At 45.0% G+C, this 20,759-nt stretch overlaps 2 protein-coding genes across 4 annotated transcripts in view; one reads left to right on the forward strand and one right to left on the reverse strand.

Annotated features, from left to right (window-relative positions):
- On the forward strand, positions 1-19,179 carry Fam177a1 (family with sequence similarity 177 member A1). Its single transcript, XM_036206518.1, has 5 exons — positions 1-269; positions 6,331-6,504; positions 13,230-13,296; positions 14,955-15,052; positions 16,771-19,179. The coding sequence occupies exons 1-5, from the start codon at positions 189-191 to the stop codon at positions 16,975-16,977; spliced, it is 627 nt and encodes a 208-aa protein (XP_036062411.1). The 5' UTR covers positions 1-188; the 3' UTR covers positions 16,978-19,179.
- The window catches only part of Ppp2r3c (protein phosphatase 2 regulatory subunit B''gamma), a 25,261-nt gene continuing 21,894 nt past the window's right edge, over positions 17,393-20,759 (reverse strand). For 2 of the 3 annotated variants that reach the window (XM_036206515.1, XM_036206514.1), the window contains one exon: positions 17,393-20,127. In XM_036206515.1, coding sequence (XP_036062408.1) covers positions 19,939-20,127 — 189 coding nt within the window. In that variant the 3' untranslated portion in view covers positions 17,393-19,938. The remainder of the gene's footprint in view (positions 20,128-20,759) is intronic. The other variant, XM_036206516.1, reaches the window with a different exon arrangement.

Raw genomic sequence — 20,759 nt, forward strand, 5'->3', positions numbered from 1 at the left:
GGGTCCGCGGAAGCGGCGGAGGCCCCGCCCCGTGCCCGCAGTCCAGGCGCGCCTCCGCGGGGAGGGTGGGCTGTGTGCTGCGGGCCGGGCGGCCACCGGTGCGAGCCTCCGTGGGAGCCTGCGTGCGGGCGGTGGGGAGCGTTCCTGCGATCACCCTCCGCGTCGCCGCTGCCCGGGCCGGCGTGACGATGGACCGAGAGCCGGGCCGCGCGGCGGCGGGAGAAACGGAGGCGGCGGCCGCCGCGGCGTTCGGAGACGCGGCGCGGCAGGTAGGTTGGCGGCGAGGGGCAGCCGCCGCCTCGGGTGCAGACCTCCGCTGGCCGTTCCGGGGTTCTTCTCGGTGTCCCCGTTTTGCTCGGACCCGGAGCGGCTGCCGAGGAGGGGCGCCGCGGCCTCCGCTGCCCGGGCTTTCCGGGGTGACGCTCCAGCCACCGGTTGCGAGCGAGAGAAAACAGGCGTGTCCCGGAAAGGCTGTCCTTAAAGTCGCCGAAATTGAGGCGCGGCAACCCTCGGCTGCTCGGGCTGCGGGGTCGGCCTGGCGGTGGCCAGGGACCGGGGGTTAGCGAACAGCAGATGCTCTGTGAGCATGCACTGTTGAGCTAGCTCGGTCTACTCTTAGCCAGCCCAGGGCCCAGACTCGGGGAAACTGTGCCGTCTGCTCACTCGCAGGCTTCAGTTAAGGTTGCCTGATCTGGACAACCAGCCCCTCGCTGAGACTTCTAGTCTTCAGTTCACCTAGTCAGTCCACTTATTAACGTCTGGAGGTGGGTGTTATCCCCAGTTCTCGGATGAGACGACCTGACCTGCACAGCCCAACACAGACAGGAACTAACAGCAATTGTGAATCACAAGGAGAGTGTCAACGGCTACCTTAAGACAGTGGTATTTAATATATTTAATCCTTTGTATAGAACATTTCAACATGTAAGTATAAAGATCACTAATGAGGTGTTTTACAACCTTTTTAAATTTTATTTATAATTGGGTGTGAGGCGCTCAGCCTATTGGGCCAAATGCAGTTCCTGGAGCCATCCTTCTCTTCATGGTGCCCCAAATCCAGAGGGCAGTTGTGATTGGCCACATAGTAAATGCAAATTAGCCACTGGTGGCTGGTGGTTGTGTCTCAATCATCACTGGTTTAGAAAACATTGCTTTAAAACCTACTTCGGGAGTATGTATACTGGTGGCTATTTAAAACTTTGAATTACTTCTACTTCATGTAAGAAAGGTGCTTTTCCAGTAGCGTCATTTTTGAAAATAAGTCCTTGAATGTTGGTCAGTCGCTTCCCCGAAACTACAGGTTGCTGAAGTGTGGCCCAACTGTGAATATGTCACTCCGAGTTGTAACATGCTAACAAAATCGGCTCTATGTAGCGGTTCCCGCGGAATCTTACCCCCACCCCTTCTTGTTAAGGGGAGGGTGTGACAGGTGAAGAGTTCCGGCTGGAAGCGGTAGGATCACACTTGTAGTTCCAGCACTTAGGAGGCTTTAGGAGGATTGCGTCTGTGTGAGGCCAACCTGGCTGGGCTGCGGTGTGCGTGATTGATGGTTGAGGGGAGACTCGAACTGTCGCCCCGCTGGCTTGAACTGCCCCTTCAGGAGTGCAGTCTGGATGTGCTTCCCGCTGCTGTCCTGCTTTCGGGGCTGCGCTCAATCTGCTTCATCCAGAGCCTGGCAGAGGGAGCCTATCAATACTTGCCTGTTGTTTCAGGGCGGCTCCTTGCTTGGTTTAGTAATACTAAGTTGTGCTAACTTTTCCTGGGGAGGCACAACCACTCCTCCAACCACCGCAGAAGGTCACCAGGGACACACTGATGGCTGCATCACCATCCCGTCCCACCCAGTCATGAGTGGTGATCTCATGGAGTCCCTCGTTTAATCAACCTTTTATTTCTATGTAGTCTTGAATCTCCCAGAATTACTTGGTAATGATAGCTGAAATTCTAGCTAAGGGTCTCCCAACCCTGCCTTCAACAGTTCCATAGACGTGGCCACCCCTGTATTATTCTTTAGTTGCCGGGGCTAAGGATCATTCCAAGATGGCATCTTGTTACCATCAGAGGAAAAAACGTGCCAGCCCACAGTGTTTTCATATGTGTGTGTATGCACATGTGTTCGGGTCCCTGAGGAGGCCAGGTAGAGTCGAATGCCTGGTACTGGAGTTTCCAGGCAGTGGTGAGCCACCTGACATGGTTGATGGGAACTGAACTCGGGTCCTTTGAAGAGTAGCAAGTGCTCTTAACTGCTGAGTCGTCTCTCCAGCCCCGGTTTTCATGGTCTTGATTTAAAAAAAATACACACACACACACACTTAAACAGTAAGGGCTATAGAGAAAAAGGTGAACCTCACAGGAATACCCGTGAGGCTTTTCTTCAAGTCACCACCCCACACACGACAAAAGTATTTCTGTGTACGCCTTGCGCTGCTTCCTTGTTGACACAGACTCACTTCATGGATAGAGACTCCTGGAGTTTACCAGGTTTTTTTCATCTTACTCACATTCCTGAAGTAAAAACACCTCTGGGAAGTCCAGGGGCTTGCCCAGTTTGAGGAAGAGGTCAGTGGAGAACCGGGAGGAGGAAGATGCCGACATCTTTCTTATATTTCCTTCTCCTGCTGTTACTGGAGAGAAACTCCATCCCAGCCTGGGGATTCATACCTGTAATGCTAACCTTTGGGAGTCTGAGGCTGAAGGATTGCTGTGAATTTGAGGCCAACTCAGTCTACATAATGAATTGTAGAGTAGCCTTGGCTACAGAGTGAGACACTGTCTCCAAAGAAAAAGAAAAAGGCCAACCTGAAGTAGGACGCAGACCAGGAGTAGAAACCGTAGACTTCCTGTGTTCTCAGTTAGGCCTTGGCCAGGCACCGATGCGACATTTTATACAGGCTCTTTTCTGAATAGACTTAGCAGAATCTCAGCCTCGGACCTACCGAGGAGCTCAGGTTTCAGCTGTTGGTTATTTAGCGCCTCTGTTACTAGGCAGAGCTTCTGCTGTTACTGTGTTGGCCAGAGGATATGGAACCCACCCCATGTTGCTAAATAACCTGGTTGAGGAAGGGGATGGAATAATTCCAGGTGTTGTATTTATTTTAAAAGAAGGAAGGCCTGGATGTTATGGGCATCTACAAAAAGACAATTTCTATTAAAAACAGGTCTTGTAGCCAGGTGTGGTGGCACATGCCTTTAATCTCAGTAACCGGGATTCAGAGGCTGGAGGGGCACTCTCTGTGAGTTGAAGTCAGCCTGGTCTACAGAGGGAGTTTCAGGACAGGCAGGAATAAGGGGAAGGGTGGGGGGACTGACCGACTCTGTCTTAAATACAAAACAACAACCAAAAAAAAAAAAAAAAACAACCCCACAGCTCCTGAGACTCAGGATTATGGTCTAGTTAACCATAAAATAAAGTTAATGGACATGTTAGAAAATTGTGTTTGGGGTTGGGGATTTAGCTCAGTGGTAGAGCGCTTGCCTAGCAAGCAAAAGGCCCTAGGTTCTGTCCTCAGCTCTGAGGGAAAAAAAAAAGAAAAAGAAAATTGTGTTTTCAGATCTTTGGAGGTTTTGAAAATGAAATTTGTAATTTGTATAACTGACAGTAAAATATTTTTTAAGGTTTATTTTATGTGTATAAATGTTTTGCCTTTATGTATGTATGTGTGCCACAGTGTGCTTGGTAACCAAGCATCAGCTCCCCTGAAGTGGAGTTATGGGTGGTTGTCAGCTGTGATGTGGGTCCTGTGTAAGAACAATACATGCATACATGCTCTTACTTGCTGAGCTATTGATCCAGCCTGCCCCCACTCCCCAGTAAAATATTCTCATATGCAGGCTTAGAATCTGTAAAAATGAAATGTCTGGAATCATCAGAAAATAGTTTTTATTTGTAATTGTTGAAAATTTTGTATCTAGTTATTTTTTGGTTGGTTTTTCCTGATAAAGCCTCCCTTCACCGCCCCATTTCCCAAGTTCAGGCTGGAAGCACACTCATGCCATGAATTGTCTCTCAGAGGCTTGCCACTTTCTAGTCTGGTTCACAAGCCATAGGCCAGGAGCCAGATCCAGGCACTCATCCTTTTCATAAGTGTTTTTGGAATCCAGCCATGTCCACTCATTATATGTGTCCATATGAACGGCTTCTCCCCGCCGGCTTTGCAGAGTTCACTTAGGAAAGACATTAGCTGGTCTGCAAAACTAAGACATCGACTATTTGGCCTTTAAGTTTGCTTAAAATGATAGGACTGAAATTTGCAATTTACTGTGTTGAAAACAACGGTTGGTTTTTATTACGTGTGGGTGTTCTGCCTGAACATATGTCTGTGTGCTTGCTGCCCAGAGCCCAGAAGAGGGTGTCAGCGTCCCGGGATCTGGAGTTCAGGTGTTTGTGAGCCGTCATGTGTGTACCCAGAACCTCTTAAGAGCAGCAAGTGTTGAGCCCTCTCCATGCCCCTCTTTTGTCTGTTCTGTAAGATAGGCTCTCGTAGCTCAGGCTGGCCTCTGAGTTACTGTGTAGTGGAGGCCGGCCCTGAACTCTTGATCCTCCTGGCTCTCCCTCCAAAATACTGAGATTATAGGCTTGCACTAGCTGCCACAGCTGTCCTAAGTCTTTTATATGAAATGAGATCATTAGAACAAGTCCAATGCCACTGAAAATCGTTACATACCAAGAATGTTACTCAAAATGTGGTTTTATACTTACGCAGTTTCGGTACTGCAAAAAACAACAAAAAATCCCTGTGAATCGTGTTTCAGGCTTTCTCTTTTGTAGATTTTAAAAATGGGCAAAAGTCAGGATTGACAGAAATTTTGGGCTAGTTTTTATGATTTAGGACAAGTATGACAACTTGAGTTCCATCCCTGGAGCATCCTTTTTAAAAATAGCTTGGGCTGTAATTCCAGCACTGGGGAGGCAGAGGCAGCTGGGTAGAGGCGGCTGGGTACAGGGCTTGCTGGCCAGTCTGCCTGGCCAGTCTGCCCTCCTTGGAGAGTTCAGGGCCGATGAGAGAGCCTGTCTTAAAATATAACAATGATGGATGAAACATTTGATTGTCCTCTGGCTCCACGTGCCAAACACATATATCACCCCCATCCCCAACACACACACACACACACACACACACACACACACACCCCTACACCTGCATTTCCCAAGCTGTGAGCAATCCCACTATTTGGTTGATGGACAAAGAAGGATCAAAAGTTTGAAGTTATACAAGATTAGCCCAGACCAAACACACATACACAAAACAAAAACAAAACCTGAGTAAATAATTCCCTCAGAGTGAAATTTGGATGTGTTTAGAATTCCATACATAAGTAGTTTCTGTTTGTTTGTATTGTATTTTGATTTTGTTTCTGAGACAGGGTCTGTGTGTCCCTGGCTGTCCTGGAACTCTTTATGTAGACCAGGCTGACCTCAGAACTCAGAGAGAGTCACCTGCCTCTACCTCCAGAGTGCTGAGATTAAAGGCGTGCGCCCCCATACCGGTCTCCTATAAGTAGTTTTGAAATTTGTAGATCTCTTTGTTAAAAAACTGTTGCCAAGGGTTGGGGATTTAGCTCAGTAAGGCCCTGGGTTCGATCCTCAGCTCAAAAAAAACTGTTGCCACATATATACTAATGACGAAGTTATCTGAGAATTCAGGTATAGAACACTGAAGGCTTTTCAGATTTTATTTGCACAGTGTTTAAAATTCTCCCTAACCCCCAAGGCTGGAGGGATGGTTCAGCAGTTAGGAATGCTTATTGCGCCTATAGAAAGGACGTGGATTTGGTTATTAGCACCCACATGGTGGCTCACAGCCATCCATAACTCCTGGACTAGGGGGTCCAGTGTGGGCCAGGAATACATGTAGTGCACATACATATTATGCAGGCAAAACACTCATATACATAAAAATAAATAATAAAAAAAGTTTCCCCCATTATAAATGCCTTCTCCACAAGAGCCCTTCGTCTTTTTAGAGACTTACTGAATTTGGTACCTTCTTGGCCTTAAAAGGATTTAGGATTCCTGAAGTTTGTATAATTGTTTTTTAATTGCTGAAGGATTTGTCTAGTTTCTTTGGTCTTTAAAATAAAGCAAATGGGCTGGAGAGATGGCTCAGTGGTTAAGAGCCCTGGCTGCTCTTCTAGAGGACCCGGGTTCAATTCCCAGCACCCACGTGGCAGCTCACAGCTGTCGGTAACTCCAAGATCTGACACCCTCACACAGACATACATGCAGGCAAAACACCAATGCACATAAAATGAAAAATAAATAATTAAACAATCAAGCAAATGTCCGTTAGCTTTGTTGAAACTCGTTTTCTTAACTTTTCATTCATGTAGGTGAGTAATGAAAGAGGCTTTGAGAATGTAGAGCTGGGGGTCATCGGGAAGAAGAAGAAAGTCCCTAGGAGGGTCATCCACTTCGTCAGTGGGGAGACCATGGAAGAATACAGCACTGACGAGGACGAAGTCGACGGCCTCGAGAAGAAAGACGTGCTGCCCACCGTCGACCCGGTACGTGGGTGCACATGGAGTGGAAAGGACCGTTTGAAGCTTAAATCAACCACATTCCTTATGATCCGGTAGAAAACATTGTTTTTCACACAATATGGATGGGAATATTTCCAATATTTCAACAGCCTAAAGCAGTTCTGCTCCTTTTTTTTTTCTTTTTTTCTTTTTTTTTGGAGACAGGGTTTCTCTGTAGCTTTGGAGGCTGTTCTGGAACTCGCTTTGTAGACCAGGCTGGCCTCGAACTCACAGAGATCCTCCTGCCTCTGCCTCCCAAGTGCTGGGATTACAGGTGTGCGCCACCACCACCTGGCTAAAAAATACCCTTACATTTCTTTCTTTCTTTTTTTTTTTTTTTCTGGAGCTGAGGACCAAACCCAGGGCCTTGCGCTTGCTAGGCAAGCACTCTACCACTGAGCTAGATCCCCAATCCCCTGCTCCTTTTTATCAACGTTCTTTATCAGTGTGAATTTATGTGAGGCTCCCGTAAGTAAGTCAGGGTTGGAATCCTAGTCCTTTTCAGTTCATAAAGGAGTGTTCTTCAAGGTAACAAAGTCCACTGATCCCATGTTTACAATGGCACCCCTGAGAGGTTCAGGTTTAGATGCTGGTCATGGGGCAGTGGCTGTATAAGCTGTATGCTAGTGGGGATATAGGCAATAAACCAATAAATGTTCTATGGTTAACCAGGCTCTCAAAAGTGCTATAAATGAAATAAAACCTAGAAACAAGTTAGAGAATTAAAAAATTATATTTAAGACATGCTAATTTTTATAACATTTAGCTCAGTAAATTTTTGGCTATTAAAAAAAAAATCAATTCCAGCTGGGTGGTGGTGGTGCACGCCTTTAATCCCGGCACTTGGGAAGCAGAGGCAGGCAAATCTCTGTGAGTGTGAGGACAGCCTGGGCTACAGAGTAAGTTCCAGGACAAGCAAGGCTACACAGAGAAACCCTGTCTCAAACCCTCCCAACCCACCGCCAAAATTCCAAATCTCTAGTACAGAAAATATTCAAAAGATTGTACAATATCAGAGTAGCCAGGCATGTTGAATATTAGTGGTTCTCATATAGTGGAAGGATTGTGTGGATAAATATTTTCCTTTTACAGTACACTGAAAGGGGTTACAGTTGTCCTTTAAAATGTTTGTATATAACCATGTTTTTTTAAAAGATTTATTTATTTATTATGTATAAAGTGTTCTGCCTGCATATCCGCCTGCATGCCAGAAGAGGGTATCAGATCCCATTACAGATGGTTGTAAGCCACCATGTGGGTGCTGGGAATTGAACTCAGGACCTCTGGAAGAGCAGTCAATGCTCCTAACCTTTGAGCCATCTCTCCAACCCCGATATGTATGTTTTTAAAAGTCATTGTCAACTGGTCAGGAGTTCAGGACCAGTTCCAGCTACATAGCAAGTTTGAGGCTGGTCTGGGCTACATAAGACCCTGTCTCAAAGGAAAAAAAAAAAAACAAAACCAAAAACCATTGTCTCAAAAGTTAATCCAGACAGGGTTTCTCTGTGTAGTTTTGGTGCCTTTCCTGGAACTCGCTCTGTAGCCCAGGCTGGCCTTGAACTCACAGAGATCCGCCTGTTTCTGCCTCCTGAGGGATTGGATTACCACTCTGGTCTACAGAGAGAGTTCCAGGACAGCCAGGACTGTTTCATGGAGAAACCCTGTCTCAGAAAACCAAAAAGAAAGAAAGCATGAAGAATACTTCCTACCCGAGGATTGAGTCTTTTTAAAGGGCCTTGTCGACCCCCTGCTCCTGTTCCATACAAATCCACCGTGTAGAGTGTAGTGTAGTCGTGGTTAGCGTATTCACAGGTATGCACAGCTTCAGTCAGTTTTCGCATGCTATGTCGTCTTGAAGAGCTTTAGTTCACTTTCTACCTCCATGTTCTACCTCATTCCTAGCAGCCACTAATCTTTCTGTCCCTCCAGAGGCTTCCCCATCATGAACAGACGCATGTTCTTTCTGACTGTCTTCTTTCATTTTGAGTGATCTTTTCTTTTTTTTTTTTTTTAGCTGAGGACCGAACCCAGGGCCTCATGCTTGCTAGGCAAGCACTCTACCACTGAGCTAAATCCCCACCCCTAGAGTGATGTTTTCAAGGTTCATTCATGTTATAACACATGTTGGTACTCTGTTCCTTTTTACAGTATCATTGTATTACACAGTATCCAAATAACACTTTATTGTGTGAATACACTGCATTTTTTCCATTCCTTTGTCAGTTACTGGGAACTCTGGTTGTTTATAGCATTTGGGTCATATGACTATTGCGCTGTGAATACAGGCTTTTGTGTCACTGTGGTTTTTATGTCTTGGGTCTGTAGCCAGGAGTGGAGTTGTTAACTGTTACATTTGAGGACCTTTGTCCAGTCACTTTTTATGGTGGCTGCACCATTTCTCATCCTTTTTAAATTTTCTTTTTTAGATTTATTTATTATGTATACAGTGTTCTATCTGCATATTTACCTGCATGCTAGATGTGGGCATCAGATATTATTAGAGATGGTTGTGAGCCACCATGTGGGTGCTAAGAATTGAACTCAGGACCTCTGAAAGAGCAGTCAGTGCTCTTAACCACTGAGCCATCACTCCAGCCCCTTAAAATTTTTTTTAACTTTCATTTTTATTTTGTGTGTACAGGTGTTTTGCCTGCCTGCATGTATGTTCATGTACCATGTGTGCATGGTGTCTCCTGAGTGCTGGGATTTAAGGTGTGTACCACCACACTTGGCTAGAGATTTAATTCTTCTGTTTATTTTTAAGGTTTTATAGTATCAGCTTGGGCATGGAAAGTCCCAAGTTCAAGGCCAGCTTAGGGACCACAGTGAGGTCCAGGCCAGGCCAGGCTACATAGTGAAGGTTTCTGTGTAGAGTTTGTTCATTCAGGTCTTTTGTTCTGTTTTTGTTTTGAGACAACCTGTAGCCCAGGCTTGTCCAGAATCCAAGGCGACTCTACCGTCTTAGCCTCTGAAGTGCTGAGATGACAGTGTGCTCCCAGTCGCAAGCAGACACATCTGTTTTGGGATAGTTTCTGTATGATATGGGTCAGGTCAGACTTCATACCTTGCCATGTGATTTTCCAGACTTCACAGTGTAAAGTCTGCCTTTGAGTGGTGACTTAGCCCCAGTGCTGTGAGGAGACACCATGACCATGACAACTCTTTTCTTTTCTTTTTTAAAAATATTTACTTTTATTATTTTTTAATTGTGTATGTTGTCTTATGTGGGAATATGCATACATGAGTGCATAGGAACTCCTGTAACTAGAATTACAGGCAATGTTGAGCCTCCATGTGGTGGCTGGGAATTGAACTCAGGTTCTCTGGAAGAGATGACAGTGCTCTTAACCACTGAGCCATCTCTCCAGCCCCTTAGCATATTTTTCAACAGTTGGAAGACATGAATCTATCATCTTTTTCCTTTTTTATTTTTTTGACAGGGCCTCACTATGTAGTCTTGACTGCCCTGGAACTTAGACCAGGCTGATCTCAGACTTGGGATTCTCCTTCCTGAGACTTGAGGTTAGGTGTGCATGACCACTCCTACATAGAGTTATTCCTCTCTCACAATAAAAGGCCAGTGAAACAATCCAGGCCAAGATGGGCACTGCCATGGCAACTCTTATAAAGGAAAGCGTTCAATTGAGGCCTTGCTTTTAGTTTTAGAGGGTTAGTCCAGTGTAATAATGGTGGGAAGCATGGTGGCACATAGGCAGACATGGTGCTGGAGAATTAGCTAAGAGCTACATTCTGATCTGATGGTGCCTGTGTGCGTGTGCGCGCATTGGACTTTTGAAACCTCAAAGCTCACCTCCAGTGACACACTGCCTCCATCAAGGTGACACTTCCCAGTCCTTTCAAACGGTGCCACTCTGGTGACCGGGCATTCAAGTCTGTGAGCCTGGGGGGCCTTTCTCATTCACACCACCACACGCGTCTCTGTTCTTGTTGAGTCCTTTGACTATCGAATATGGTTTTATTCCGGACTTAGTCCTCACTGACCCGGTGGTCTGTGAATCTGTTCTTGTGCCAGGGCCCTTCCTTGTCTCTTGTCTTCTGGAGCACTGAGCACAGGTGTGCTGTCCCGTGCCTGGAGCACTGAGCACAGGTGTGCTGTCCCGTGCCTGGAGCACAGGTGTGCTCTCCCGTGCCTGGAGCACTGAGCACAGGTGTGCTCTCCCGTGCCTGGAGCACTGAGCACAGGTGTGCTCTCCTGTGCTTGGAGCACTGAGCACAGGTGTGCTCTCCTATGTCTGGAGCACTGAGCACAGGTGTGCTCTCCTATGTCTGGAGCACTGAGCACAGGTGTGTTCGCCTGTAGATTTGGAAGATTTTGAAAATCTGAGTCCTGGGCTTGTTTGTATTTTCCTCTTTTCTAGATTGTTTCGACTGTTCTAGGTCCCTTAAAATACTGCATGACTTTTAGAATTGGTTGGTCAATTTCTGAAGAAAAGGTAGTGGAGATTGTGTTGAGTCTATAGGTCTGTTTAGGGCAGTGGTTCTCAACCTGTAGATTGCAACCCCCACAAGGCTCACATATTAGATATTTACATTATGATTCATAACATGAGCAAAATTACAGTTATAGGGTAGCAATGAGATAACTTTATGGTTAGGGATCACTACAACATGAGGAGCTGTATTAAAGAGTCACAGCATTAGGGAGGTTGAGAACCGCTGATTTAGGGAGTATGGCCATTTTATTAACCACAGAGTTGTTTTAAAATCAGTCTTGGGTTGGGGATTTAGCTCAGTGGTAGAGTGCTTGCCTAGCAAGCACAAGGCCTTGAGTTCGATCCTCAGCTTCCAAAAAAAAAAAAAAAAAAAAAATCAAAGTCTTGACAGGAAGACTAGAGGCACATTTTTGGAAGAAAATAAATTTTGGGGTTTTACCTGTAAGCTAACAATCCTTGGAAACCCACAGTGCAGCCCCAGATGGGTACTTTTAGATGGCGATGGCGGCAGGGAGGCTGGGGTGGTGACGTGGCTCTGTGATTTTGGGTCAGCAATATCTGTGTCCAAATAATGGGCTGGCTAAGGTCCTTCTACGTAATTGTGGGTGATAACGGTGCCATCGGCCTCTTCAGCCAGAGCAGGGTTCTTGGGTAATCCTCACTTTAGTGTTGGCAGCTACTGTCTCTAGAAACAACTACAGGAGAGCTGAGTGAGAACATCACCGACTTGTTGGCTTTTCATCTGAACCAGCACAGTACTTGGCACAGTGTGTGTGTGTGTGCGCGCACGTGTGCGCGCGCGTGTGTGTGTGTGTGTGTGTGCGCGCGCGTGTGCGTGTGCATGTGTGTGTGCGTGTGTATGTGTGTGTGCGCGTGTGCGTGTGTGTGCGCGTGTATGTGTGTGCGTGTGCGTGTACGCGCACATGTGTGTATATGTGTGTGTGCATGTGTGTATGTATGTGTGCATGTGTGTGTGTGTGCGTGTGTATGTGTGTGTGTGTGCTTGTGTGTGTGCGCGTGTGCGTGTGCGTGTGTGTGTGTGTGTGTGTGTGTGTGTGTGTGTGTGTGTGTGTTGGGGGGTGGTAACTCACTTGTACACGTATGTGGGGGCCGGAGATCAGCCTCCAGTGGTGTTCCCAGGAGTCAAGGTTTCTCACTGGGACCTGGAGCTTGTCACCTTGAGTAGGCTGACTGGCCTGTGAGCCCCAGCAGTCTTCCTGTCTCTCCCCTGTGCTGGGATTACACGTGCTGGCCACTGGGACGGGCTGTTTTCATGGGGTCTAGGAATCGAACTCAGGTCCTCAGCTTGCAAGGCAAGCACCTCACCAACTGCGATATCTCCTCAATCCCTGCAGACCTACTTTTCATCACAAGATGCTCTCTACTCCGTCTTTTTGGAGACAGCATCCTCGTGTAGCTCAGGCTGGCTTGGAACTTGATAGATAGACCAGGCTTGCCTCAAACTGAAAGTCTAATTATTCTAGCAATGCCTTCCAAGTGCTTGGATAAAATTATATGTATGCACATCTGGCTTACTCAGTCTTCATACATGTTCTAGTTGGCTTTTTAATGCCTTTATAGTCATGAATATATCTGTAAAAAAAGTTTATGAACAAATTTCTCTTTCTTTTTTAAAAATTTTTATTTATTTTTTATTTTTAGTTTTTCGAGACCGGGTTTCTCTGTGTAGCTTTGCGCATTTCCTGGAACTCACTCTGTAGCCCAGGCTGGCCTCGAACTCACAGAGATCCACCTGGCTCTACTTCCCGAGTGCTGGGATTAAAGGAGTGTGCCAATGCTGCCTGCCCCCCCCCCCCCCAGCTGAGGACCGAAACCAGGGCCTTGCGCTTGCTAGGCAAGCGTTCTACCACTGAGCTAAATCCTCAACCCTTCTCTTTCTTCTTGAAAGAAATTTAAAACAAAAAATAATATATAACAAAATATATAAACAAAAAAGTATTGGTCCAGTGAAGCATGTCTGTAGTGTCAATTCTGTCAATAAAAACACAGTTATCTTAGGCAGCCTTCACACAAGCAAGAACCAAGATTAGTTTGCTGTAGGGAGCATACTGCCAGCAGTTCTTGTCAAATGCACTGACCGGATTTGTGGAATTTGGACGTCAGCACTTACGTGTTTATTTGACTGGATTCCTACCTATGGAGTGCCTTCTATGCCTACTAATTATTTGACCAGTTTCTCTGGTTTGAAGACAGTGGCTGTTGGAAGAATGTTGCTAACCTGACTTCTTGTTGCAGACAAAACTTCCCTGGGGCCCCTACTTGTGGTTTTACATGCTTCGGGCTGCCACATCAACCCTCTCAGGTATTGCTCTACTGTTTGACTAGTGTATGATTGCTCTAGAAAGTTGTGCACACAGGAGTGTTCCCGAATGGGATGTTCCCACTGAAGAAGAAACAAGTTAGGGAACCCCTTTGCCCTCCCCAGGTTGCCAGCTAGCATTGGAGACTATCACTCTACCCGTACAAATGTGCCTCAGTTTATAGTTGTGTTAAAACGAACAAGGGCCAGCAAGTTGGCTCAGGCAGGTAGAGGTGCTTGCCACCAAACTGACCAGATTTGATCCCTGGAACCCCATCAGGGAAGAACTCGTTCCTACCGAGTTATCCTCTGACCTCCGTTTTGGCCCGCCTTAGTAATAGTAATAAAAACTACCCCTGGACCATGGCACCGTTAATGTGGACAGGGTTGTTGCATTTCGAGCCCTGTCACCATCCCTTCTGTTACCTCACCAGTTGGTTTCCTACTGTTGTTGATCCCATTGTGTCCCATGCTTATTCTAAAGCCTTTATAAACCATTCATATTTAATTTTTATTAGAATTTCATTTCTTCCTTGCATGTTAGCATCTTACTATTTTATTCCTTGTTATGTAATTATGGGGATTCATGGTTTCCTCCATGTAATTTTTTTTTGTGGTGCTGAGGATTGAACCTGCCCTGTACATCCTAGGCAAAAAACGCTTCCACTGAGTTATGTCCCAGCAATATTTTACTTCTTAAATGGAAATGTAACTGATATTTGAAGGAAGTGAATTATCAACTTATGCAATTATGCCAATAATTTTAAACCATAAAACTTAACTGTTTCTGGGGCTGGAGAGATGGCTCAGACATTAAGAGCACTGGCTGCTCTTCCAGAGGTCCTGAGTTCAGTTCCCGGCCACCACATGGTGGCTCACAGCCATCTGTAATGCGATCTGGCGCCCTCCTCTGACCTGCAGACATGTAGCCAGAACACTGTGTACAGAATAAACGAATAAAAATCTTTAAAACTTACTGTTTCTAGTTAACTACTTGATAACTTCTGTCAGTTGTTTTTATTGGAGCAAATCGTGGCTGGTATTGAGCTAACATTTATTTATTGAGCATGTATTGTGGTCACGGCTGATGGGACAAAAGAGTCCAAGCTTTACACACAGCTCTGTATTTGAATGTTAGCTTTTTTCTCTGCTTTGGCAACTTCTTTAGTCTTCTAAGCCTGACCTCTCATTGCCTGCCGGAGCCTTCTATATTAGGTGCTGACCTTGGTGGGACAGAACACACAGCAAAAGCAGCTTAAGAGCGTGTTCTCGCTCATAGCCGAGGTGTCCACACCATGAGGAGGCCATGGCAGGGCCATCCTCCCTTTCCTCCTCATTGATAATTACAGTGCCTGATGGGAGTTGTGAAGCTGAACTGTGGCTGGCCTAGTACACATCTGATCCCAGCACTGTGGAGGCTGGTGGGGGGTCATCGACTAAATACTCTGAATATGCTTGCTACATAGGGAGACACAGTTCTCAAAACAAACATGCCCAAATAGGAACGTGAACAGACTGGGTGTCCAGGACGGAAGTGAGGAGTCAGGGTGACACATTTATTGGGTTTAAGGACAAAACAGTAACTCTTGTATTCTTAGTACTACATAAAATGCTCAAGAGATGTTTATGAATTGTATGTCTCTTAATTTTTGTATCTTTAGTGTGTGACTTTCTTGGAGAGAAGATTGCATCTGTTTTGGGCATCAGCACCCCAAAATACCAATATGCCATTGATGAGTATTACCGGATGAAGAAGGAGGTGTGTCTCCTTTTTTCACTTTATTGATGGTTTGCCCAAGGCTGATGAGCTCCACAATGAATGTGTGGATACTCTAGGAGCCAAAAAGGTAGCTCCTGTGGTTTCTGCATTGGGAGACATCAAACACAGGACCTTACATATGAGCCCCAGACAAGGGCTCAACCACTGAAGATAGCTTATTTAGTTTATTAAATTAACATATTTTAGAATTCTTCAAAATTCAGATTTCATAAGGTAAATGTATAAAACTTATTGCTGGGCAGTGGAGGTGCATGCCTTTAATTCCAGCACTCAGGAGGCAGAGGCAGAGGCAGACAGATCTCTGTGAGTTCGAGACCAGCCCAGTCTGCAGAGCAAGATCTAGGACAGGTTCCAAAGCTACACAGAGAAACCTTGTCTCAAAAAACAAAAAAAAAAAAAAAAAAACCAAAAAACCAAAAACAAAAAACAACAAACAAAAAAAAAAAACCACCACCACCAACACCAACAAAAAAACTTACCCTAGGTTTTGTTTGCCAGTGCTAAGTCAGTTGTTTTGTGGTGTATTACTTTGATCTTTAGATACCTTTTGGTATTTTCGCTTTAATTTAAAAATGAAGAAACACCAGCCAGCCTGTGTAAGTAGTGAGGTAGTTACTGAGTCCCCAGCCTCAAGTCCCTGTCATCTTGAGAACTACGTCTCCCGTTAGGTTATGTATAAAATGCTCAGAACAGCGCCTCGTGTACACTGGCAAGCACACAGTAAACCAGACTGTGTTACTCTCCTTCAAGTGAATCAAGAGCAGCAGGTGAGGGAAAGCCAGAAGAGGCATGAAAACAGGGTGTGGGGTCAGTGAACGGCAAGCAGCTTTGTTCTTGGGGGCTGAACCCGGAGGCCAGCCTAGGAAGATCACCTTATTCCATTGTGTGGCTCCATGCATGCATGGTTTTAAAAAACAAACAAGAAAACACTACGAGCCGTGTTTCGAGGCTCCTGAGCCCGGTCAGCCCTCTTCAGTAGCTTCTCAAGTCTGTCCCACCTCAGGATGATACGATCCTCTCGAGAGGTCATTCTGTACTGACTTGTGTCTCAGGGTCCAGGAACAGTGCCACCTCCTCTATGAACTGAACAGTTCTGAACCAATGGGCTGGCTGTCTCCGTAGGGCTTCTGTATCACCCTCTCTGTACGTCAACTTCTTACTGGACTGCAAAGTTCTTGAGGGCAGGACCCGGATGATCTTGATTAGGTGCTTAGGGAAAAACCAACCATGCTATACCATTTAATGAATGAACCAACCTGTTAAATAGGATGTCACCGTATAATTAAAGTGTCACAGTAGCTAATGCAAGTGTCATAGTAGCTCATTTATTACTTTATTGGGTAAGTTAATTTAGCCAAGCTAAGTAGTGCTGGGCTATCCACTTTTGAAAGTAACGATTTTACTTTGAGAACAGGGGAACGACAGGTTTGTTTGGGTGGTGGTAGTTCTCTCTCTCCCAACCCCCTCCCTCCTGCCCTCCCTCCCACCTGTGTGTGGTATTAGGGATCAAACCTAGGTCCTTGTCAGGCGTGCACTTCACCACTGAGCCACACCCCCAGATGTGTGTACATTAGACATGACGCTCAAGTTCGGTCTGTGAAGAAAAAGATGCACTTCGAGAAGAAATATTTGTTCCCTTTTGGCCATTAGCATTTTAACTCCTGACATTTTCCATTTTTTTTTTTTTTTTTTTTTAGGAGGAGGAGGAGGAAGAAGAAAATAGGATGTCTGAAGAAGCAGAAAGACAGTACCAGCAAAACAAGATGCAGGCTGATTGCACTGTACAGACAGATCAGCCGGAAACAGTGGTGGCCAGCTCGTTTGTGAATATTAACTTTGAAATGGAGGACAGCTGTGAAGGACTTGAGGAGAGCAAACAGCAGGCAGCCTCTGTCCCACCATAGACGGGAAGGACTGCATAGAAAGTGCTGCCCTAAAGGTCAATCAGGAACTCTTTACATCTTGTTTAGTGGGGCTAAAACAACTATTTATATTTAAATTATTAGGGGGAAGTCTGTCTTTGTTCTTATGCTCTATCTATCAGAGTCAGCTCTGAAGTTGGGATGTTTTTATTATGAGTTAAATTACCTCCCCCCACCCCACCCCCCATTCATATATACTGACCAGTGCTAAGCCCAGTGCTTTGGTAAGACATTTCGCATGGCATGATAACACCCACCTTTAATCCTAGCACAGAGAGGCAGGGGCTGGTGGTTCTCTGTGAGTTCAAGGCCTACCTGGTCAAACGTAATGAGCTCCAGCCTAGCCCATGAGACCCTGTCTCAAAAAAAAAAACAAAAAAAAACAAAACAAAAAAAAACCAAAACAATAAAGGTGTTCCACATTAAAAGGGGAGTTAATTTGTTCCTTGAGATTTTTGGTTTTGGGGCATTTGTTTAAAAAGAGAAGAAAGGTGTAAGTATTGACTAACCGTCTTTGGAGCTAACAATCCTAACAGCCTCAGACTGAAGTACCCTACTTTGCCTCATGCAATGCCTGCCTTGCATTTAACACACCTGCCCATTAGTTTCACACTAGGATGGTTCAGAGTGTGCAGTAAAGGGAGCAAGATGGAGGCACTGTGGATTTCCTTCGTTGAGACTATGTTATGGAAAGTGTTGGATGTACTACTCGGAATCTTAAGATGGGTTTTCATTTTCACCACAAGCCACTCCTGTGTTTTTCAGTAGTTAATAACTTGCTCTGGTCACAAAGGAACACTAGTTACCGAGTGAGTTTGTAGTTCTGTCAGGTGTTGGTCCCTGTGACTACCCACGTGGCTGGCACCTTGGACATGTCACACTCAGCCCTCTGCATCAGGAAGGCTAGCTGGGGATGAACTGCTAACAGTCTACTTTTGTTCACCGTTTGGAAGTCACGGTGACAAGTCGGACAGTTGACGTGAACCAGGTTTGGCCCTCCCTCCTTACTAGGTCCCTTTACAAAGTTGTGTAATATGAAGCTAATTTTTGAGGAATATTCCTACATACGTGTTCAGAACCTTTTATATGTGTAACTGATTTATACAGATGTGGACAATGTTTTAGATGCTGATCTTTTAAAAGCCTTCTCATAGCTTTTAGAAATTAACATTTATAAACTGGCTTTCTAAGAAGCATGACGTTTTCTGTCTTCAACGTGTACATTTCAAACATGGATAGGTGAGCATGATTGTAGAGACTTGCCAGTGGACCTCTCAGTAAGTTCAACTGAAAGCTGGGTTTTTAACTGAATATTCAAAGTTTGAGTCAGTTTCAGTTGGACTGAAATTTGTAAAGCACAACAAGTATGGTGTCTTCCTTGGAGTCGTGAGCTGGTGAGCTAGCTCCCTTCCTGGGTGCAAACGATGTGACTTAGTTCTTAGAGGTTTATCTTTAGACTGTGTAGTTAGTGACACTATCAGTCAGTTTCCTAAAAACCAGTCTTAGTTGACAGTTGCTGAAACATGCTGGCCTGACCTCTGCCTCATGGCTTGTTTTTAAACAAACTTGGAGACGGAGCTACCACCTCAGACCCTAACTTGTTAGGAGGTGAAGGCAGGTGGTCTAAGGCACCTCTCCTGACATGCTGCACCTCAGAGTTTACGACACAGCCTCTGATTACAGTAGAAGGGGGGGGACCTGCAAAGCCTTGAGGTTGCTGAGTTTACTGCCTGCTTGTTGGGAGCGGCTGGTTTGTAATGCTGAGTTATTTATTCACCGGGCCTTATATTTGTATACTTTGGTTTATGCAAGCTATAAAATGATCATAAATGGGGTAAATGGTTTGTTTTCTTTTAGGCCTCTCTCACCTCTAGTAGAATTATTTTCCCCTCTGCATCACAGTCTGCGACGTTCTACTTTCTTCTCATCCCCCTAAAAACTGACCACAAGGCAGGTGTGGTGGTGCATGTCTGTACTCCCAGCACTAGGGAGGCTGAGGGAGGGTCATGAGTTGGAGGCTGGCCGAGACTACAGATCAAGACCCTTATATTTCAACAACAAAAAAACCCATAAACACATGAGTTAGTATAAGGAGTTAGTAATTCTCTAACAAAAACCTTTAACAAAAGGTACAGTGTTGTAAATGTAACTTGATAATGGTTAATAAAATTAGACAAAATTTCATACTTGTGATTTTAATGAAAACAAAATATTTGCTTGAATCCTTTTTTTTTGAAGCACCATCTTAACAAAAAAGAACTGGGGGGAGAGGGGGATGACAGTGGGTCCAATGGCTGCAGGCGAGCTTGACACCCTGACTTTGAGCTCCGGGAAGGAGAATTGACTCCAATCCACTGACCTCCATGTGTGCTCTGGTGTTTACACACAGGACATAAATGAAATCGTAAAAATGGCATGGAGGCACTCACCTTTAAACTCAGCACTTGGGAGGTAGAGATGATGGATCTCTCTGAGTTCAGGGTTCAAGGCCAATCAATCTAGTCCACATAGCGAATTCCAGGCCAGTCAGGGCTACATAGTGAGACCATGTCTAAAAATCACATCTAAAGCTTTTGAATCCAGAAATGCAGGGGTTTACTCTGATACTCTAATGGAAAAGGCTAATGTCCTTGGTATTCATGAAGAACAAACACTATAATCCTATATGAACACCAGAAATAGTCCATAAACTCAACTACCTACAGCAAATCTTCCTCTTCCTGAGCTAAATGGAACTAGAACTCACCACTTCATTAGAAAAAAGCAGTTGGTCCTATTACTTTGAAATGGTTCCCACCGCAACCAAAACTCTAGCAAGCAAGCTGTTGCTGTGTCGTACAGGCATGTGATGAGTTTTATTTAGGATGTTCTAAGGGTTCTGCGGCAGAGGTTTTGCATGCAGCATTCAGGCATCTTTAGGAAGGTGGTCTAGTCTTGCAGCGCTCACGTGTCATCGAGATCCGAAGAGTTCTCACTGTCATTTGCGACCAGGGCTTCTCTGTTCTCGTAAGTCCAGAAGCCATTCAGATCAATTAGAATGGTGGTGACTGTGTCTCCCTGATTACTGTTGATTAAATCCTGAAGTGAGATTTTCAGAGGATCCTGTGGTTTTACCATGTCAAAGATTTCATCCTGTAAGAGAAAAGGATAATAATGAAAGCTGGGCGAAGTAATTTCTGTCACACCATGATGTGAAAGCCAGGGTGGACTCTGAACTCTTTTTATTCCAGTCTTTTCTTTCCCACTTGATAGGCATCTCCTTAACACAGACTTTTCTTGGGCAATTCCTTAGCTGTCGGATAATGACCTCTCATTTTATAGATGATGAAAACAGGCTCAGTGTAATTCAAGCTCATAGCTAATTAATGGCAGAGCCATCTACTACAGTGTTCTTTGAATGCAACTGTTTTTATACTTTTTATTGCCTTCTAATGGTGGGGCAAAGTCTGGACATAACCTTTTCACACCCATGCTGGGAATCAAACCCAAGATGTCCCTCCAGGCAAGCACTTTGCCAGTAAGTTATATCACCATACCTTTTAAGTAAGAGCTGAGCTAAATATTAAAAATTTAATTTCCAATAATAATAGCACCTTTACTCTAGTCCCAGTATGGGAAGAATGGAAATCCGTATTAAAGAATCAGTCATGAAAATAACAAAACTGTGCCAGACTTAACTAGAATTGGTGGAAGAACCTCTTCTATGTTATGAAATATACAGTATAAATATTTGCAAGGCAATAACCTGTGTTTTCTAATTTTTT

This window comes from Onychomys torridus, chromosome 14 (genome assembly GCF_903995425.1).
Source record: "Onychomys torridus chromosome 14, mOncTor1.1, whole genome shotgun sequence".
NCBI classification, from domain to species: Eukaryota; Metazoa; Chordata; class Mammalia; order Rodentia; family Cricetidae; genus Onychomys; species Onychomys torridus.

Bases quoted from the DNA above. Each gene is read 5' to 3' on its own strand.
- Fam177a1 (XM_036206518.1), top strand. From the start codon at position 189: ATGGACCGAGAGCCGGGCCGCGCGGCGGCGGGAGAAACGGAGGCGGCG. The intron at 270-6,330 runs GTAGGTTGGCGG...TCATTCATGTAG, and splicing joins TCGGAGACGCGGCGCGGCAG to GTGAGTAATGAAAGAGGCTT. The intron at 6,505-13,229 runs GTACGTGGGTGC...TTCTTGTTGCAG, and splicing joins TGCTGCCCACCGTCGACCCG to ACAAAACTTCCCTGGGGCCC.